This window comes from Tachyglossus aculeatus, chromosome X1 (assembly GCF_015852505.1).
Source record: "Tachyglossus aculeatus isolate mTacAcu1 chromosome X1, mTacAcu1.pri, whole genome shotgun sequence".
NCBI lineage: Eukaryota > Metazoa > Chordata > Mammalia > Monotremata > Tachyglossidae > Tachyglossus > Tachyglossus aculeatus.
This window is the reverse complement of record NC_052101.1, coordinates 77,012,040-77,026,605: the sequence shown is the minus strand read 5'-3', so window position 1 is coordinate 77,026,605 and position 14,566 is coordinate 77,012,040. Positions and strand designations below refer to the sequence as shown.

Below are 14,566 nucleotides of genomic sequence, written 5' to 3'. Positions count from 1 at the left end.
GAAAAAATTAGCAATAGGAAAAAATCCATATACAAATAAAATATCACTAGGAATAGACTGCATAAATGATCTAAATGCTTGCAATGTTTGATTTTTTTGTCACAAATTGTAATCTCCCTCCCTACTCTTTGAAAACTAGGCATTTGAATATAAGCCCTATTTCTGCTAAACACACACACACACAACTACACTGTATTTTGTAAATTGATTTTAATAGAAAAGGTACATGTTATGAACAAAAATAAATAATCTTTATCTCATTTCTATCTCAGCAAATTGTACACTGCATTTAAAATTATCTGTTATTTTTTTCTTTCACTTTTGTAGTTGAAATAGCAAGACAGCATTTTGGTTCACTCTTCTAGATTCCAACTGATGCAATTTTAAAAATTGCATCAGTTGATCAATTGCTCCACATCGAAATTTCATGTTCATAGTTTATTAGAACAAAATGTTCTCAAGGCATTCCCAATTGGACAGATTTGATTTTAGAACATGTATGAGCGTGTGTAAACTGAATGTTCAGTCTAGCAAATTAAAACTGATAAAGTTTCTGAAGAAAGTTCAGAATTAAAATAATGCATCACATTTTATTGTCTTGCTTTTCAAAAGACTTCATCTGGTTTTCACTATTCCATCCAGGCACGTGATACTAGAATAAACTTTTTAATAAATATTTAAAAGCATATACTCAGTTTAAATGTGTTCTTTTAGACATTTGTACTTTGGTGCTTATTTGTATTACATATATATGCTTCAAGTTATATCTAATATAATTTTGGAACTATGTACCTCCTGCTCTTTAGGGATTATTTTTCTCTGACGATAATTTGTACTCAGCCACCAAAGCATTCATTTCCCTGTAACACAGTCTCTTGCCTGGAGTCCACTCCTTCAAGAGTCTTCACTGTTCTTAATACTTGATAATACCAGTGACTTGAATAATGTTTTGCAAAAACAGATTGAAAATTGGTATTGGCAACACCACATAAAACAGAGGTTTGGATATGCTTCTAGAATATATACAGTTCCAGCCTGGGGATAACAGCAGCTTAAAGAATTGAACAGATAAACTTCACTGAAACTTAAAACAGTCTTCCTTTTATTTGAGCCCATAATGACTATTTTGAACATGGCTCTGTTTGTGTCTGCCAATATATAAATTTTTGTTAATTTTCCTGTATTGGGAAGATTTTGAACAAACTCCAGTATGGAAAAAATGCTGACTTTCCTAAATAGAGTATATGTTTTTGCAATAAAGAACACTGGTCAATATACAACTGAGGAAAAACTGAAACAGATGTGAGTAATAGGACCACAAGAGTTTGCATTTGCCCAGAAACGCTATTTTAAACACTCTATATGTTGATCTACTGTGTTTTTTTTTTTGTGGAATAATGCATTCTTGGCATCCAAAAAGGTTTCACTATGTTACAAGGTTATCCTTTAAAAAAAAAAAAAGATGAATTTGTCAATCGCTCCAACATGGCATAGATTTCAGAATACATTTAAGGAAAGTGCATGTGCTCAAATTAATTGTGCCCAGCACAATGAATCCTTAGTTTCTCAATGAGGTTTCATTCTCTGAGGATTAAATTTGTTTTTTGTTAAATTGCTTTCAAGTGGCATCGTTACCCAGCACATGGACTATGGCAAGAGGTCTAATAGAGAAGTGCTGATCTTTATAGTTTTAATGGAAACCACAAAGATACATTTTTTTTATTATAAGTCTGGTCATGGATAAAAGCATCTGTCTTTTCTGTTCCTCTCTGAGCTGTTACAATACCAACACTGCTGTAAAACAATTAAGCTACATGCATAATGGTAAAAGAATGCGAAATATCCTATCCCAGCTTTGAACCATCTGCTTGATGTTTTGAGATACACATAGTTACAACATGTTCTGGGGGTTTTTTTGGTTTGTTACATATATAAATCTTTTAAAGCTTCAAAATACTGTATGTTTGGTAAAAATGCATTAACTTTTCTCTTATTTGATCATGTAATAAATCTCAACTATCCCTCTTTAATCCTCTAAAAATCTCCATACAATCCAAAGGACAATTAAAATCAATCAATCAATCAGTCGTATTTATTGAGCGCTTACTGTGTGTAGAGCACTGTACTAAGCGCTTGGGAAGTACAAGTTGGCAACATATAGAGACGGTCCCTACCCGACAGTGGGCTCACCATCTGGAAGGGGGAGTACAATCACGCAAGACAGAAATATGTACATTAGATGTACAGAACAAAAAGAGTAAAGGACATGGAAGATTTACATAATATCTGAATGAGAAGTAAAGTATTTTATATTAAATAGTTTTTTTTAATAACTAGGATGGTTAAACTCAGCTCTGTTCCCAAACATGAGTTACTAAAAAGGAGTGATATCTGATTTAGCAAATAAAAATGACTTCATGGGTTTTGTATAATAAAAACCAAAAAAGTGACATTTTAAATGAATTAGTGCTTTTTAAATTTTTTTTTGCAAAATCCTGCAAATTAGGGGGTAAATATGTCCTTTTACAATAAATTAAGAGCAATAAAGCAGTGTAAAGAGCTGATAAATGATCAAGATGCCATTATTGTTACAGCCTATAGGCCTGTGAAAAGCAAGGAGTTTTTTTGTACTATTTGAAGAACAGTGCAGATGGTCATAATATACTGAATGCAAAATTTGGATTTTTTTCATTAGAAGAATTGTCTACAACAAAAATTCTAGGAGTGTTTTCATAGGCACTGCTGGGTAACGTAAATGACACTAAAAAAGAACAGATTTCCAATTTAAAGAATGAAACAAAAAAGGTGACTTGCAGATTATGCTAGTGAGTTCTGAATGTTTCTCTCCATTTCAATGATCATTAATGCCCTCTCAGGAAGGAATAAGGAAAAGGGAAAGGAGATAAAGGGAAGTCTACAAACCAACATGAATTCAAGTGAATTGTACCTTGTTTCTAATTCAAAAGCCCTTAAAGAAAAGTTACCTATTTGTGCTTAATACAATATAACAGCAACAAATCTACAACCAAATCTTGAAAAACCTTGAATCTAACAATTGGAATTGGTGTGTAATAAGAGGGGTATATTACTCTAAACCGAGAAATAGTCCTGTAGTAAACTGACTGTATTGAGATATATTTATATATATATATATATATATATATATAATATATACGTATATATATTATGTACAAAAGACTTTGAGATAGGCTCCAGACCACAATTTTGCCCATATATATGAAACCGTTTCAGTACTATCTGAACAGTTTTAGTGTATACCTGCAGGATATTACATAAAGCATTGAGTGTGTAGTTTAAACACAGGATCATAACTTGTATTGTTGTAACATTTCGTTGAACTACATTATTCACTTAATGTCATTAAAATATCATCTCCTCAAAATAAAGCTTTTACAAAAATCCACCTTAAACTGTTCTCAGAGTGGATGCCTAATGATTCATTTCCTCTCATAAAATAACAGGGAATATTGTCAAGCTGTTTGTTTGAAAGGTGGCCAGCTATCACACTACAGAATAAGAGAAGGGTAGGAGGGGTCAAATTGGGGAAATTATTTCCTTAAATGGCTCTGGTTTGGTGCAGTTTTCAACTGCAGTGTAATCACTTCTATTTATTTGGGTTACAGTACTGTGAATGAAGTTCACTATTATAACTGTAGTTAGCATTTATTAACTAAGCACTGATAAATGTTTAGTTCTCTTAAAAAAACAGACAGGATGCTACCTAAGAAATTAGATCTATTTACTTGGGGCTTCCTCTTTCGTATCGAGAGCTAGATTAACATGAAGGAGTCAAACTATTATTAAAAGCTAAATTATTTTGTTTTCTCTTTAGGTTTCACTAGCTATTTGGCCTGTGTTGCTCAGTGTTGAAGCTTTATTAGAATGGTGAAACAAACACAAATCTTATTATACCTTCCAACCCTTAGTGATTCTGGCTTTTCACTATTCATTTAAAAGATGTTCTTAAGATTTTGATAATTGAAAACTTTCATAATCTCAGTGGATAGAGGAATCACTTATTTCACAAAACTTCATTATTGGATTGTTCAGATTAATCTGTAACAGTCACAATTGGCGTTAGGTCGCATGTAGATTTGCGTCACTCTGGATTATGCTGGTCATTTTTCAGACCTCCAGTAAGTAAAGGTAAAATGGTTTATTTATTTCTAGACATATACTATGTCCCATGTAGCTATGTTAGAATATGTTTTTCCCCCTCATTCTATGCTATCAAAAGTCTTTTTAATTTTTTCATAAAATAAATATTACTGGTTCCCCCATTATTGCCAAAATATTAATAATAATAATAAACCACACAGTCCTTGGATGGGAGCGGAAATGGTTCCAGGTGCTTCTCTTTGCAACCTAAAAAAAACCCCAAAAACCAAAACAAAATAATAAAAAAAGAACCTCATTGAACTCTCTATAAATAAAGTGGAGATAGTCCAGGGAAGAGGAGGGTACCCCCTGCTGGAGGCAGCAGCCCCATTATTTACATACAAACTGGTCCACTATTTCTGTACACTTCTTGCATTTTACATAACAGCACCAGTGAAACTTGCAGTGGCAGCGTTCTGTCTGCACCGTCTTGAACTGGTCGTACCCCCTGCCACAGCACATGAGTTCACAGCCATCCATGCCCTCCGATGTTTTATTGCAGAGCCGACCTTGTGTGCCCAAAGAGCCGGTGCTCTCATTTCGGACACAGTAATCGGGGCTGGGGTCGATATAGACCAGGTCTTGAGTGGTTGGTGTGTTGAAACGGCTATTCACTTGCACGAGCTTGCCCCGACTGTTGAGTTTCATGGCAGCTGCACTATCATACTTCTCCTTCAATGCGTCTCCCACTTTCCGGAAGTCTGCCAACTGCAGCCAGCAAGTCTTCAGACTGCAAGAGCCAGATACTCCATGGCACTTGCAGGCCACATCAGCTAAGTTATACACTGTCTGGGAAGTAAGAGTAAAAAGAGAGGGAGAGGGAGAGGTCAATACGGCTTCGCTAGAGACTAGGGCTGCCTAGTACCTTTCCCCACCTACTTTCTGGCTGCCTTGAGGTGCTTCTGAGTTACAAGAGTGGGACATCCCAATTCCATTCGAATATGATTCCTTCTCTCAGTAGATTCTATCAGTAAATCAATGGAGTGCTTTTTTTTCTCAGGCCTGATCAAGCAGTTGCTCTGAGCTCCATGTCCCTCCTACCCGAAACAATACAGCCTTGAGAAACAGCAAAATGAAGCCTTGGGTTTCGCATTCAGTGGAAGGGCTGCAGTCACCTTCCTCAAGAAGCTCTGTGCCCGCATCTCAGTTGTTGACTCCATGACTAATGGAAATGATATTGACGCTACCTCCAAAATCTCAGGGGCTGATGCATTAAAGAAGAGTTAAGAGTTCCCAATTGTCTTAGAGGAAGTAGTTGCCTCTATCTATAGGGGCAAACTGGAATGGAGAATCGAGCAATTAAAATAAGGTGAATTTGGACAGTCACAACAACAATCAGGTTACTTCAGTCTCCTTAAAAATCCTTCTTCCTCACGGTTTGTTTGACCCGGATTATCTGGATAATTGCCTCAATTTCTTCATTTTACTTTCCCTGGTAGACCATCTTTGTGTCTTAACCTTCCTGCAATGCCCTGGCTTCTCCATTGGTCTGTTCATATTTAAATTCTTCTAATATTAATTTCTACTCCATCCTTCCTCTTCTTGAAACACAGAAGTGTAAAGCCTCCAACTGAGAGTTTCTGGCACCTACTGTGAGTTCTATGAAAAAATAATGACTTTGGCTCTCTAACTTGCCAATGTTAAGAAAAGTTTACACCCCTTCATTTAAATGTTTTAAAGCAGCCATAAAATACCATGTGTTTAACCACAGAAAAAGCATGTTTTTAAATATTGTGGAGAAGCTTTTCAAATCCTCACAAGAAAGGGGAGTGGGGAGAGAGGAAAGAGGCAATGTGATTTCAAGAATATTATGCTCTGGGAAATTTTCGGCCTCTTTTTTTTTCTTCTAAGGCCAACTTGATTGGTTTGACAGGCAAACCATTAAAATTCCATGCTGCAAAAACTCCCTGAAAAGTTTGCAGCTTTCCTAGAAAAGCCTTTAAAAAAATAGGTGCTTTATAGGACAAGTGATCTAATTTCAGAAGGTGGGGCAAGGAGAATTAGAGGCTGGGACCTGGAAAGATGTTGATCTCAGCGGAGTATCTACTAAATCGCTCTTATAAGAGCAGTCTCTCCCCTTCCCGTGTGTACATCCAACCACAAATATGTTCCTTTTCCAGCTTTAGAGGAAAAAAAGTTAAGTATTAAAGATTTTATTTCTGAGCTCACCGGCAGATTTCACTGGGGACTAATTAAAAAGGCAGGGAAAATATCTTCTTGCTAAACCAACATGCTTGATCACCTTCACACAAGGTAGCCAAGGTTTTATGATTCATCCTCATGCCTCTCTGCAAGGAAGGTTGTGAGGGTGGGGAGCTTTTTAAAGGGGAAACTGCTCCCCGCCACTTACTCTTCTCCCAGCTTCATTGTTATGCAGATTCATCAGAGTCCTAGCACTTTCATAGGATCCTTTTGAATGAATCCTCTCTCTTTCCCGGGCATCCACAAACTCCTTGGCAAAGCGGTAACCATAATCAATATTATCCCCACAACCACCCCAAAGCCAGTCCCGGGGTAAGTCCTTGGGTCTGGCAGCTCGGCTGCAACCGCAGGTAGAGAGCTCCCCCTCACGGCAGGCCCGGCTCATGGCATTAACTACCCCGGCAGCACTGACTGCATAGGTAAAGGCCGTCTCCCTGCTACCTGTAAAGAAAGGAAAAGGAAACGTTAATAAGGGGTCGGACATGGACAAGTAGCCAACAGTCCCTTTTCTGCATAATCAAGTGCGACCAAGGCCATTACTGACTGTCAGCACTGGTCCCTGGAACGCATTTCTCAATCGGCTACTTTGACATAAGGATCTTTCACAGAAACGGAGTGCTAGCTTCACATCACTTTTGCCACAAATCAAAATCCGGACACAACAGAAAGTCTGCAACTGTCCAAAAAGAGTTGATTCAAGGTTCAATAAAGTATGGCATGTAAAAAATGTGTGATTACTTATAGGCAATATGCACACACACAAACACACACACACACACGTATATACATCTTCTCCTAAGCACTCAATTCTAATTCTCTCGGTAGTCCCTCATTTTAAGGGCTGTGATTGTGCCGTACTCTTATGATCACAGAAAAAAAGAACCGCCAAGCAATTCAAGATATTTCAATCCTTTGTCCTTATTCCAAACCTACTGTGTAGGTAGCTGAGGGGAAAAGAAGTCAAAGTAATTATTTCTTTGCAGGCAATGGAAACTAACTTATCTATAGTTCACCTTCTAGCCTGGGCAAGGAATTTCTGTTACATTGTTATAGTGTACTCTCCCAAGTGCTTAGTACAGTGCTCGGCACACAGAAAGCCCTCAATAAATAGCATTGTTTCATTGATTGATAGCCTCTTGGGGACAATAATAGAGTCTAGAAAGAAGAACCATCTGGGTTTCTCTCTCCCTGGACCTCTGCTAGACACCTAAATTCTCTTTTCTAGGAATTGTGAAAGCTCTGATTTGTCATTAGACATGCTCATAAAAAAAAAAACCATCTTATTATTCTAGGAGTTGTAGTTTCCTGCCCTGAAGGAGTAGAATCTCCAAATGTTACTGTGTCTACCTTGAATTCAGGATAAAGGCCAAGTAAGGGGAATTGAAGAGGGCATTTCTTCATGTCAGAAGCTAGACTGAGATTTAATAGTTCATGCTGATGCTGTATGAATAGCTCTCATCTTGGAATTAAAGAGGTTCAATATTACTGGATGAATGTTTAGCTAGGGAATGGTAAAGGACGAATGAAAGGAGCCTATATGAACAAGACTGTTCTGTTTTGCCTACGGAGGACCATCATTATAAAAGTAAAATTAAAATAATATATTTTATCATTCCCATAATACAACACTGCAATTTCCCAGATATGGAAAAAAATAAGGTAGAAATCTCTGTTGGTTACCACAGGAAAAGTGCCCAGTGTGTGCTTCTGATTTACCAAAGTATATATGAAGATCTCCTCCTATTTTGGAATAGCTGCTGATTAAAATTTGGTTGGCTTCCACATGAAATATTAATATATTACTTCCCTACCCCCAAATTCCCTTTTAAAAGTTCCTTTATACAATATCCTTTTACTACAGAGAAACAAAGAAAGGATGAGGAGAAAAGCTATAGAGAGGAGGCCATGTCAAGAAAAATGAGAAAGTTTAAAAGAGAGAAAAGAGTCCCTAATGAGTCAGTTGCTCATAGTGTCTCCTAGGCAATTGACACTTAAGAAAAATGAGGTGCAGGAGTTAAAGTGGACTGGGGGTCAGGCACATCACTGTAAGGCTCACTGACACTGGTCCCATTATGAGGTCAGATTTTCACATGGATTAATTGCTCTTGAACAATTTCCCCTATGTATTAGGCAGTGTTTGCCTTCTTCTCCAGGACATTCTCTTCAAGCAAATAATTAGTGTAGACAAATAAGGAAAAAATAATAATTTTCCCAGAAACCAAACAAAAAGGCAACCTATTTGATTAAAGTTTCTCTTGTAAAAGAAAATGTTTTCCTTCAAATTTCCAGCACCAAGGAACAAGTAGTTGTGGTGACTGCTTTCTTTCCTCAGAAGTTGCTGCTTAAATAAAACATTTGGAAGGAAATTATCCTAATTTGGCAGGAGAAATTCAGCATGTTCACCTTGTCTCATCTTTCAATCAATCAATCAGTCAATCAATCAATCGTATTTATTAAGCACTTACTGTGTGCAGAGCACTGTACTAAGTGCTTGGGAAGTACAAGTTGGCAACATAAAGGCATCAGTTATCTTGCAGGTATAACCTAGAAGGTATCTGTACAGTCAGAAGATATTAATCCTACTCGTTTCCCATGGAGCTTAAAAAAATGGATGCGTAACTGATAGTTGGAGAATTTATCTACCTTAGGTACTATGTATTTTTTTAGTTCAAAAAGATTGATTTATTCCTAAGTATACACTTTGGGTCTTTAACCACATTCACCTGCCAAATTCACCTGGAAAATGATAGTTTATTTTTAATGTGGTCGTTTAGAGTCTTCCCCAGACTTCGACATACATGAAGATTTAGAACGAAGTTTTAGAACAAAGTTTTCTAGGACGATCATCTGAATAAACCATGTTGCCATGTTGAATTTCCTGTCTATTGTTCCAAGTATGTCATTTTAATTAATACACAAATATCACATTGTACCGTATATACATTAGAACTGTATGAATACATCCTTAACAATGTAGCAGGTTCCACATGCAGAGGTACACAAACTCAGTGCTTTTTTCAAGTTTAACTCCTAGATTCAGGTCTCGGTAATATTTTAATCATTAACAGAAGAGACAAAACTCTGCAGACTGAGTCTGGAGACTATTTTTTTTCCTTCCATTCAATAAGGAGAATGGCTACCAATCATGTATTGGTAAGTACAGATGTTAATGACAACACTTTCTTGTTCTCAATGAATGCACTTAGGGTATTTTAGTATTCTATCCATCTGCACTGGACATTAAACCAACTTTCATGTGCAAGTCAGTGTAAGTGGCTAATTGCTTTGATGAATTGCTTCTTGTTTTAGGAGTCACTGCGTTCATATTAATTATCGGGGGGTTTGTTTGAACAAAAGTAAAGAGGCCTAAAAAACAGTCACACTAGAGAATATACTTAGGACCACATCTGTCAAAATGCAACTCTAGTATATTAAACCAAACAAAGCCTAACCAATTTCAAAAACTGCTGCCTTTGTTCCAGTCTTACACTAGTGCCTCTTTGGAATAACTTGTCTAGTCTAACATACTTAGATATCAAAAATTGGACCAAAATCTTCACATGTTTAAATTATTCAGAATTCAAAGCATCTGCTTCTAAATTGACTCCTCAATGTTCTTTTCTATGAATTAACCAAGTAGTAAATGAAGCAAATGTAAATTAGATATTCAAATTAAAACTCTGCAACAGTGATTAAATACAGAACTCTTTACAATATACCTACAAGAAATGCCTATACCAGGAAAATAAAATCCTGCTTCCAAAATGTAGGTAAATATGTGCACTTTGATAATTGAGATTTTCAGTTTAATGCCTAGACTGAGTTAATTATTGCATCAAATAACTAACTTTTGAAAGCTAGATGAGAGTGCTGATGTTCAAAAAAAACCCCAAACCCCACCTTTTTATTTCTATTTTGGGTAATAAAAAAAAGTCAGTGTTATCCTTTCACCCAGTGAAATCTTTAGTCAGAAAGGAGAAATCCCATTTTCTTTAGCATATCAAAAGAAACCAAAAATTTCTGTGAAATGTCTTCAGCCAAAATTTTAAAAGGCTAAATAAATAAAAATAAAATTACACTACAGTTAAACAATCAGGAAAGCATTTCCAACACAGAACAATTAAGTAAATACAGCAGTTATTCCTACGGAACAATTTAGGCAGAAATAAAGAAACCAAAAAACTTTGCTTCCTACCTATCTGCATGACTCTGCCAAAAACGGAGGTGTTGTCCACAGTGCTGCAATTCCATCGTCTGTGTCTGAATTGATATTGGCATTCTTTAATGCCTGTCTTCGCTCCTTCGCCAATGTATTGCATATGGTCCTGATACAAATGGCAGAGTTTCTTCTGTCCTTGAGAAAGCCCTGCCAATTGGCTACATAGTGGCTGTGCTCCTATTATATACACTTCTGACATCTGAACAGGGTTATTCATCCCTAATGACCTAAAAAAAAAGGAAAGGAGATAGGTATAAAAGTTAACTAGCTAGATGGCCCCTGAAAGATGATCAAAAGCACTTGTGAGAACACCTGATAATCTTAAGGAAACATGTAACACTGGATTCATAAAAAGATATCTGCTTAAAACCTAAGCAGAAAACAAGGGTAATGCCTCAATCTATCTGCAAACACACAATGCATCCCTTCATTTGGGAATGATATCCCTTCAGCCCATTTCTCACCCATCTTCCCCAGATTTCTAATGCCTTCTCAATACGTCTAGGATCATTTACACACAAGCAGATGTCTGAGGACAGACTAAGTAGAGCAGAAAATAATTCAGATTTACTATGTAAGATAGAAATCATAAGACTACTAAAGGAACAATTAGATACTGTTGAGAGATAACCACCTCCTTCTGACTGATAGAGGAATATAGAAAGACAGGTATGCACACTACAGAAAATTAACCATGTTTTTTTTCAAATCTGAAAAAGGGCTCCTTATATAATTCCAGAGGGCTAAAACAGAGCATCCAGTCAGCCATAAGTCAGTTTAGACAGTAAGGAAAGTGCTGCTTGTTTAAAAAGGGGAAAAAAATCCAGAATACTGCCATAAATAATAATTTGAATATACTGCAGTCTGAAAGATCAGTCCTAAAAGAAATCTTAGTTTATGGACATGGAACTTTTTTTAAGTTAATGCTTTTCTTTTGCTCAATTTTCACACTGCGTTTCCAACTTCGAATTCCGAATTCTGCCTATTTCAGATTTTATAGGTTGAAAACAGAAAATCACCTCCAAAAAGTTGAAACTTACTTTTATTACCTAAAAGAAAAAACTTACAGCTAGGGTTACAATTACTAGAGAACTAAGTTTCTGTTCAATTTTATTATACGATGTACTACAAATGCACACCTAGGTGGGCACACGCACACACACACACACACACCACACACACACCCTAACAAGGACCCTATAGAAACCTCCTGAATGCACATGTCCATATTCCCTGTGGAATTTTAGATATACTGCACAATAGTGGCAAATATAAAAAAGGAGGCTTCAAAAATAAAAACATACATTTTAGGCTTTAAATATAATTAGTGTCATACATCTACAAATAAAGAATATAATATCTGTATTTAGATGTAATATGCTTACCACCAAGAACTGGCTTCTATTACAACCTGGGTGAAAGAGGAAAAAATGGCCAAGGCCACTAGGAAGCACTTCGAAGGCATTGCAGTGCCAGCCGTCCCCAAAGCACCTTGGACTAATATCCCAATCGACTTCTGGAGGGGGAAAAACGGAGCAGATGTTTATTGTTTCTCAGATCACTTTCAAGCATACAAGTTTAAACAACGGAAGCATCCTGGGTCTCTCAAGTTTACTGTTGATTGACTGCACTTCTCCTGCGTGAGTTTTTGATGGCAAGCTATATGCAGTTTCTTTTCCAAATTAATCCACCCACGCAACCTCACAAGGAAATCTTATTTCACTGCAATCCTATGAGCGGAGTAGCTCAGCGATCACAAACATGTCTCAGTGCTGCTGAATCAAATCCTGGTGCCAAACGCTGCCTCTCTCTCCCTCTCTCCCTCTCCTTATTCCACCTTCGCTGTCCTTGGCAATTGACTCAATAATCCAGCACCAGCAGCAGCAGCCTCTCTCCGTCGTCCTGTGAGGCGCAACAAGTGGAGCAAGAATTAATTCCATGACAAGGGAAAGATGCACAGAGTTGTGTGCGTTGGAAGGAAGGGGGAGGCAGAGGGGGAGACAGGATGGGAGGGAAAGAGAAGGTGGGGGGAGAAAGGAGGGTTGAAAGAGAGATACCCAGCTGGTACATTGGACTCCGAATTAACAACGTCTGTTTCATAATCAGTTTATGGGATGTCTCGGGGAGTTACTTCCAGATGGCGAAAGGGAGCGGTAGGCTTCATTTAGGACTTTCTCAAAGAAGGGAAAAGTACAGGGACGGGGAGAGGGCATCGTTCGCTCCTCCCTCCACCCCCGAAGTGAAAGGATCGGGGGGAAGAAAAGTCGTGAAAGGATAACTGGGGAAAGACACACGGGATGGGACTCAAGGTCCTGTGCCCCCGCGGCCCTGGGGACGAAAGGGAGGGATTTGGCTTCCCCCTCACCACATGGTTTCGGAAGCGGGGGCACTGTTCTGGCCCCCGGAGAAAGACAGTTTGAGAGCTGAGGAAACGGGAACTCCTTAAGTGCCGTTCCTCCTTCACCTTAGACCCTTTCTTCATAGCTCAAGGGTACAAGCGGCAGCTGACCCAAAAGGTGGGGGCTCTCGGGGGGGGGGGGTATCTTCCAGTAGTTCCTGCGAACTGCCCTGCTCCTGGGTGAGTTTCTGGGGGGGGGGGGTCACCTAGTGGAGCGCTGGCAGGCTCAAGGCTGCGGCTCTGTTTCCCTAGCTGGAGACGCTGTGCTTTAAGCGCTAATAACAACTCCTGGTGGGGTCTTTTTTTTTGGGGGGGGGGGGAGGGGGGTCGGTGGAAGGGCAAAAGAGCCCCAGCTCCAAGAGGGCTGTCTGCTGGAGCCCACCTGAAGGACCGGAAGGTTTTGGAACCAGCAGCAAGACGCGGGAGGGGTTAACCGACCCGGGACGAAAAAGAGTAATGGATTTCAAGAACGTGTTTTATTTATCACCGTAACGATAAGTTGCTACTACTGTCCCTCGCAAACCACAGCGACTCCTCTCCCCGAGGAAAATCCCGGTGGGTGCGTGGAATTAAAATGGGTAACGGGGGGTGACAACCGAGGATGTGAGGCTTTTCAGCGGAGAGCATCTCCGCGCCACGGTTCCCCCCCGCCTTCTGTCTATAGCGGTCTCGTGTCCTAGGGTTTGGAGAGCCCGGTCCAGGACATAGTCGGGGCCGCTTCAGGTGATTTGCGATCCTAAGATTTAAACTCCCATAAATCACGCCGCCGACCTCAGGAGACCGGCCTCAGCGTTGCACACCGTAGCTGGTGTTCAGCATCTCCACGAGATAGAGAGCAAGGGCTGCAGAGGCTCGTGAAGGCGTTCAAAGTGAGCGGACTGGGCTCTCTCCCTCTCTCTTTTTTTCCCCCAAAGTGTCAAATTTCGTGACTTAAAGGGGGCGGGAGGCTGTGGGGGGGGGTTGAAGAGAAGGAATGAGAGGTTTCTGTGCGTCTGGCGCAGCCAGGATTTAAATTTTCCAGAAGAGGCGACCCTGGAAAGGAGAGGGTGTTTGTGATTTACACACACACACGTACACACATATACATACGTGTGTGTGTGTGTGTATGTGTAATGTATAATCCGATCTGCCTGCAACTTTAAGGTTTTCCAGAGCAGCCGAACATGGAAGGAGAGAAATTGATAACAGATTTTGCGGATTAAAGCGGATCTCTTTGTTACAGGAAAAGCCACACAGACGCGACCCATTCCCAACCAAACGGGGAGGGAAAGTTCACGTCGCTTCCAATCCTGAAACCAATTCAGAGAACCCCTTTATTTCTCGCAGTGAGCCAGGGGAGGAGTCCGTGTCCCGAATGACAATGGATGAGATGGGGGGAAGGGCCGGGGGCGGAAAGGAGTGGAGAAAACATACTTGTATCTCTCCTTTATCCCTTAACAGATGGACTCTCTTCAAAGATCCTTCCCTTTACAACAGCTACACATCTTTTCTCGGTAAACCCCCAAGTTTGAGTGCATGAGCGGCTAATCTGCGCAATGCAAAAAAATTTAGAAACAAAAACTTCCTCG

At 39.2% G+C, this 14,566-nt stretch overlaps 1 protein-coding gene across 1 annotated transcript; it reads right to left on the bottom strand.

Moving 5' to 3' along the window:
- Positions 1-3,385: 3,385 nt before the first annotated feature.
- On the bottom strand, positions 3,386-12,119 carry WNT5A (Wnt family member 5A). The gene is made up of 4 exons (XM_038772821.1): positions 11,986-12,119; positions 10,577-10,827; positions 6,530-6,822; positions 3,386-4,968 (listed from the first exon to the last, which is right to left on the bottom strand). Exons 1-4 carry the CDS (start codon positions 12,063-12,065, stop codon positions 4,510-4,512), a joined length of 1,083 nt encoding a protein of 360 aa, XP_038628749.1. The 5' UTR covers positions 12,066-12,119; the 3' UTR covers positions 3,386-4,509.
- Positions 12,120-14,566: the final 2,447 nt, after the last annotated feature.

Coding starts and splice junctions, on each gene's coding strand:
- WNT5A (XM_038772821.1), bottom strand. CDS start 12,065: ATGCCTTCGAAGTGCTTCCTAGTGGCCTTGGCCATTTTTTCCTCTTTC. Junction 6,823..10,576: donor TGGCAGAGTCATGCAGATAG/GTAGGAAGCAAA, acceptor CTTTCTTTACAG/GTAGCAGGGAGACGGCCTTT. Junction 4,969..6,529: donor ACAATGAAGCTGGGAGAAGA/GTAAGTGGCGGG, acceptor CTTACTTCCCAG/ACAGTGTATAACTTAGCTGA.